Here is a 7,040-nt window from a genome sequence, read left to right as displayed (position 1 = left end):
GTGATAAAACACATATAAAAGTTAACATTTTAATAATTTAAAACTATACAGTGCAATGGCTTTAAGTACAGTCACAGTGTTGTATAATCATCACTATTATGTAGTTCTAAAACTTTTTCATTAACCTAAACAGAAACCCTGTACCCATTAAGCAGTCATTCCTCATTATCTTCTCTTCTCAGCTCCTGACAACCACTAATCTTATTTCTGTTTCTATGGATTTCCTTATTCTGGATAATTCATATAAATAGAATCATACAATATGTTACCTTTTGTGTTATGTTTCTTTTACTTAGCATCTTCTCCCCTTGCCCCAAAATAATTAATCAATTTATTTATTTATTTAGTTTAGACAGAGAGCACAAGTTGGGGGAGGGAGAGGGAAAAGCAGTCTCCGTGCTGAGCATGGAGAGCCCAAGCCAAAATTAAGAGTCAGACGCTTAACCTACTGAGCCACCCAGGCGCCCCTTAGCATCTTATTTTCATACATTGTTCACCTATATTGTAGCCTATGTCAGTATTTCGTTTCTTTTTATGGCTAAATAATATTCTATTATGTATTACACCACATTTTCTTTATCCATTTATCTTTTTTTTTTAAAGATTTTATTTATTCATGAGAGACAGAGAGAGAGAGTGAGAAAGAGAGAGAGAGAGAGAGAGAGAGAGGCAGAGACACAGGCAGAGGGAGAAGCAGGCTCCATGCAGGGAGCCTGATATGGGACTTGATCCCAGGTCTCCAGGATCACGCCCTGGACTGAAGGTGGCGCTAAACCGCTGAGCCACCCAGGCTACCCAATCCATTTATCTTTTGATAGATATTTGAGTGTTTCTACATTTCAGCTATTGTGGATAGTGCTGTATGAACATTTGTGTTCAGGTTTTTGTTTGAATAACCCTTTTCAGTTCTTTTAGTTACATACTTTTAAGTGGGATTGCTGGGTCATATGGTAATACTGTTTAACTTAACTGCCCTTATTTTTTGAACCAGTGTTTGCTGAAGTGTGGGATAATACCAAGGAGCTCACTTATAATAACATTTAATATTAGTTAAGAAATTAATCTCTTTTTTTTAAGATTTTATTTACTTATTCGGAGAGAGAGAAAGAGAGAGACAGGCAGAGGGAGAAGCAGGCTCCATGCACTGGGAGCCCGATGTGGGATTCGTTCCCGGGTCTCCAGGATCACGCCCTGGGCTAAAGGCAGGCGCTAAACCGCTGCGCCACCCAGGGATCCCCCCTACTGCCACTTTAAAATAAATACTTTTTTTTTTTTTTTTTTTTTACTGATAGCATCTTTGTGGTGCTAGCTGGAGTTCAAAGTCTAGGGTAGGAGTGGTCTGGCCGAGACCTTGCTCTGGCTACCTGGGAAGATCTACTCCCTTTGTTTTTCTCTTTTGGCCTCCAATCCAGACTCCCATAAAAAGAGATTTGCCCTAAGTAAGAAGGGTGTTTGGACCTAGAAGGATCCCTTAAAAGGGACCACTGTCTTTCACTATTACTCATTAAAATATATTTCTTAACAATTCTATGTGATGATAGGTAGCTGTATATTTCTTGAAATATGAATTAAAAGTATTAAAGGCATCTCAATTTTTGGAAAAAATATGGTTTCTGTTTTAAGAAGGGTTGTGGTATTTTACTACAAGAAAATGATTTTGATTCTTTTCAAATTAAAATCGTCTAGGTATCCCAAAATTTTATGGTGTAGGCATGACTGAAAAGTCAATTTTTCTGAGAAAAAGAATCCTGGAGTACAGATCTTTTACCTCTTTGGTTAGGTTTATTCCTAGAGATCTTATGGTTTTTGATGCAATTGCTAATGGGGTTGATTCCTTGATTTCTCTTTCTGCTGCTTCATTATTGATGTCTAGAAATGCAACAGAATTCTCTATGTTGATTTTGCTCCCTGTGACTTCACCTAATTTGTGTATCAGTTTTAGCAGTTTTTTGGTGGAGTCTTTCAGGTTTTCTATATAGAATATCATGTCATCTGCAAATAGTGAAAGTTTGACTTCCTCCTTACAGATTTGGATGCCCTTTATTTCTTTTTGTTGTCTAATTGCTGTGGCTAGCATTTCCAGTACAATGTTAAATAACAGTGGTGAGAGTGTATATCCTGCCTTGTTCCTGACTACAGAAGAAAAGCTCTTAGTTTTTCCCCATTGATAATATTAGCTGTAGGTATTTTTGTATATGGCCTTCATTATGTTAAGGTATATTCCCTCTAATCCTACTTTGTTTAGGGCTTTTATCATGAATGGATGTTGTACTTTGTCAATTGCCAAATTATGGAAAGAGCCCAAATATCCATTGATTGATGAAGGGATAAAGATGATGTGGTGTGTGTGTGTGTGTGTGTGTGTGTGTATACACACATAAATATATACAGGGAAATATGCGGATGGAGCTAGAGAGTATTATGCTAAGCAAAGTAAGTCGATCAGAGAAAGACAGATGCCTTTAGTCCTTTGTGAAATTTAAGAAACAAAACAAATGAACATAGGAAAAAGAGAGGCAAACCAAAAAGCAGACTCTTAACTTACAGAGAACAAACTGATGGTTACCAGACGGTGTGTAAGCAGGAAGATGAGTTAAATAGGTAATGAGGATTAAGGAGGGCACTTGTGATGAGCACCGGGATGTTGTATGTAAGTGTTAAATCACTAAATTCTATACCTGAAACTAAGATTACGTTGTATATTAATTATAATTGGAACTTAAATAAAAGAAAAAGATGGACTCCTGGGTATCTCAGTGGTTGAGCATCTGAGCCTTTACTTTAGCTCAGGGTGTGATCCTGGGGTCCTGGGATCAAGTCTTGCATTGGGCTCCCCGCAGAGAGCCTGCTTCTCCCTCTGCCTATGTCTCTGTTTCTCTCTGTCTCTTAGAAATAAACAAATAAAATCTTTAAAAGAAAGAAAAATAAAAAGAACCCCAGAAAGTAAAGGTGATTGCCAGACAAATGTGTATGTTCATTTTTCAGTGTTTTCTTGGTGGGCAAAAGTATTTTATATTTAAATTAAAAATGTCTCCAAAATATTGCTATAATTTGTAAGTATAAATAAAACCAAAATGCAAAGTAAACACACATATCCTTATTGTGCATCTCAATGAAAGGAATGCCTGGGTTGCTCAGTCAGTTAAGCATCTGACTCTTGGTCTCAGTTCAGGTTTTAATCTCAGGGTTGTAGAGTTCAGGCTATATATGGGGCTTCCAGTGTGGAGCTCACTTAAAACAAAATCACAACAAAATCTCAATGAAAAAAAAAAGTTGCTGAAAAAAATCAAATTAAGAACAGAACTGTGGGGATGCCTGGGTGGCTCAGCGGTTGAGCGTCTGTCTTTGGCTCAGGGCGTGATCCCGGGATCCGGGATCGAGTCCCACATCGGGCTCCTTGGAGGAAGCCTGCTTCTCCCTCTGCCTGTGTCTCTGCCTCCCTCCCCCCCACCCCCCATGTCTTTCATGAATAAATAAAATCTTTAAAAAAAAAAAAACACCAGAACTATGAATTCATTTAGGAAATATTGTACTCTTACCAGTTTTCTTAGCTTATAATTTTTTCATAGTACATTTTGTGAATTATAGCCTTTTTATAAAACCAGTATGTATAAGAACTATTTTCTTTTATATATGTACATATATAGAAGGAATATATATATATGTGTGTATGCGTGCTTTGATTCAAAATGTAGATTTGCATTTAAAAATTATTTGGGGAATGTCTCTTACACACATGGATGCATTTGATATAAGGTCTTGACTCCAGAAATAATGTCTCTATTGTAAGTGAAGATTGTAATATGGCAGATTGATCAAGTACAAACAACATAACTTCTAGATACAGAAATGTTTTCATAATCACAAAAGAATAGTTCTAACCCATCAGATTTCTGAGGTTTACTGATGTAGAAATGCATGAATATACATTGCAACAGGCAGGAGAAAATCCGTTTCCAATTGTGGAATTCTTAATCACTTCAGTTGTCACACAGTAAACTTGTTCTAGGTTTTCAAATTCTCTTTCCTACGACTTCATACATTTTGAGATTTTAAAAAATTCATTCTTTCAATTTTCTGAAATGAGAAAATGAGAGTTTTATAAACATGCTGTTCTTGTTTTCCAGTGATTGAGTTGACATGTAAAAAGATAAGGCAGAAAAAGGAAAGCTAGTTAAACCAGCTAGTTAAGACCTCTTACCAAAATACCTCATACAAAATCCTAGCAGAATCTTTTCTGCAAGTCTGTTTTCTCAAAAGATATGTCTTGGATAAAATCTTCAGGAAATGGAAGTAGTCTGGCACCCTACCTTGATTATAATGCTTGCTTCAATTTGGGATTTAGACATCTTTGTCCTTTATGTGCTCTCAGGGTGATACTGTTAAGGGAAGATCTAAAACAGTCTTTAATTTTGGATGGGAAAACATAGGCAAAACAGAAACACACACAAAACAAAGTTTCCACTATGTCCTCTTTAGCAAGTTCATTACTTACATCACTTCTATTTTGTCACAGTTGTTACTTGGGTAAATTATGGTAGCTTTCTCAATATCTGCCACTTACACTGCTTTTACTCCAGGGCCTATGCAAAGACAGCATCCTCCTTTGATCATGGGGAAACCTAGAATAGATCACAGCATCAGTTACTAATACATCCGATTGCCACAGATGATTATAGCTTATGATCCCGGTGAAGATTACGAGCAGGGTTTTCATTAAGGATGAAGAGCGCAGTTTGTCAAATAGTACTTGGCATTGCTGTTACTGGGAAAGGAATATAAGAAAGATACTGATTTTCTCTCTAAATTTGTAAACAGATCTTTAAAGAATAAAGGGAAGCATGAAAGTTTATTGGAGATAAAGATTATTCACCTCTTGTTTTTGTACTCAAGAATTTTTCTAGGGGATCCCTGGGTGGCTCAGTGGTTTAGCTCCAGCCTTCAGCCCAGGGGTATGGTCCTGGAGTCCTGGGATGGAGTCCTGCATCAGGCTCCCTGCATGGAGCCTGCTTCTCCCTCTGCCTGTGTCTGTCTCTCTCTCTCTCTCTCTCTCTCTGTCTCTCATGAATAAATAAATAAATCTTAAAAAAAAAGAATTTTTCTAGCTAGCTAACATTATCTTACATAAAATCTTCTTAACGTATATTTAAAATTATTGCTAAAGGTTCTTGCCAGATATTGTAGCCAAATCAAACTCCATGAAGTTTATCATTTCTAGTTTCAGTAATTATCTCTAATGCCTTAAACAGTTCAAGCATTTTCTGTCAAAGCAGTAGTAACTTATATATGAGGTTAAATAAAAATTTACTAAATCTTTTAGAAAAGATGAAGACATTTGAAATATTAGAAAATAAATTTATAGGATAAGAAGTAAAAAGTGCCATATACCTTGAACAGTTGTAGCGCAGAATATCCCAGCCAAGGCTGTAACCATGCCCTTCACACTCATGTTTGTCTTTCACTGCTGTTGTTGCTGCTTCCTGTCAATACTCTTTTCGGTGGGAGTAGAAATGCTGAATGTGAGAGGAAGTGGTACTTTTATACACCTAAAATCCTCTTAGGGCAACAGGAATTCCCCTCCTTTAGTCATGCTCTTTTGCTTCCAAAAGAGTTTCTGTTTTGTTCTCTACATGTCTCTGTTGTTAAGTAATGGGAATGTGAAAGCACTTTGTAAAGAGTGAAGAGCTATATAAAACATAGACTAGGGGGATCCCTGGGTGGCGCAGCGGTTTGGCGCCTGCCTTTGGCCCAGGGCGCGATCCTGGAGACCCGGGATCGAATCCCACATCAGGCTCCCGGTGCATGGAGCCTGCTTCTCCCTCTGCCTGTGTGTCTGCCCCTCTCTCTCTCTCTCTGTGACTATCATAAATAAATAAAAATTTAAAAAAAAAAAAAAAAAAAAAAAAAAAAAAACATAGACTAGGGCACTCCCAAATGGGAATCAGCCTTCTCAAAGTAGCATTTCCTAGAAATATATTTCATTATGGGATTGACCATGGGCAATAAATTGATTGCCATTCAGTCTTTCATTTAGGAAGATTGTCTTCTATTTCTGTCTGTTTACCCTCCATTCTTCAGATCACTACACAAAAGAACATTCTTAAATGTTTTTATCACCTTTTGTTTTTAAGACCAAACTCTCATATGTAAGGCCTACACTAATTGAATTCAAGTGACTTTCATTTAACCTAATTTATATTTATGCTGACCATAATTGCACATCTAAACAAGTCTCTCTACTTCTGAATTTATATCTACTTTTTGCATGTTTAACAGTTTTTACTTTATATATATTTTAGCACTTTTAGAGTATAAAATTGTATGACTTGTGGATTTTTTTTAAATGATCTCTTTTCTCGTGATGTTTTTACATTTTGCGTTCTATTTTGATGTAACCTTTGTTTTCCTTTAATCTTTACCTTTTCCACTTAAGCTTTCTAGAGCTATTTGTTTTAAATGGGTTATATGCAGATACCTTAAAATGTCATATGTAAAGGACTTTTAATGGGTAAATTTATTTACTGAATAATTGGTAATCTGTAAAGCTTTTAAAAATGCTTTCTTGCTATTTTCTGTTTTCTTTGTTTAATTTATTTTTTTAAATTCCAGCATAGTTAACATACAGCATTCTGTTAGTTTCAGGTGTACAATATAGTGATTGAAAAATCATTTCCAGGGGCCCCTGGGTGGCTCAGTCAATTGAGCATCTGCCTTTCTTTCAGATTGTGATCCCGGGATTCTGGGATAGAGGGCCATGTTGGGCTCCCTGGTGAGCAGGGAACCTGCTTCTCCTTCTCCCTCTGCTGCTGCCCCTGCTTGTGTGCTTTCTCACTCTCTCTGTCAAATAAGTCTTAAAAAAATCATGTACATTATTCAGTGCTCATCACGATAAATGCATTCTTGATCTTCTTCACCTATTTCACACTCACCTCCTCTCTAGGAACCGTCAGTGTTTTGGCTTGTCTCTTTCTTCCTTTGTATTTTTGTTTGTTTCTTATATTCCACATATGAGTGAGATCATACAGTATTTGTCTTATCTG

General features: G+C 36.6%; 1 protein-coding gene across 1 annotated transcript; it reads right to left on the bottom strand.

Annotated features, from left to right (window-relative positions):
* Window positions 1-3,885: 3,885 nt before the first annotated feature.
* Window positions 3,886-5,565, bottom strand: CXCL11 (C-X-C motif chemokine ligand 11). The gene is given in 3 exon segments (XM_025993030.2): window positions 3,886-4,379; window positions 4,496-4,622; window positions 5,389-5,565. Coding segments are annotated over 3 exon segments (252 nt in total). The 5' UTR covers window positions 5,450-5,565; the 3' UTR covers window positions 3,886-4,315.
* Between the last annotated feature and the right edge of the window lie 1,475 nt (window positions 5,566-7,040).

Source organism: Vulpes vulpes, unplaced genomic scaffold (genome assembly GCF_048418805.1).
Source record: "Vulpes vulpes isolate BD-2025 unplaced genomic scaffold, VulVul3 u000000899, whole genome shotgun sequence".
Taxonomy (NCBI): domain Eukaryota; kingdom Metazoa; phylum Chordata; class Mammalia; order Carnivora; family Canidae; genus Vulpes; species Vulpes vulpes.
Note: the sequence above shows the minus strand (reverse complement) of the source record. Positions and strands in the feature narration are given on the sequence as shown.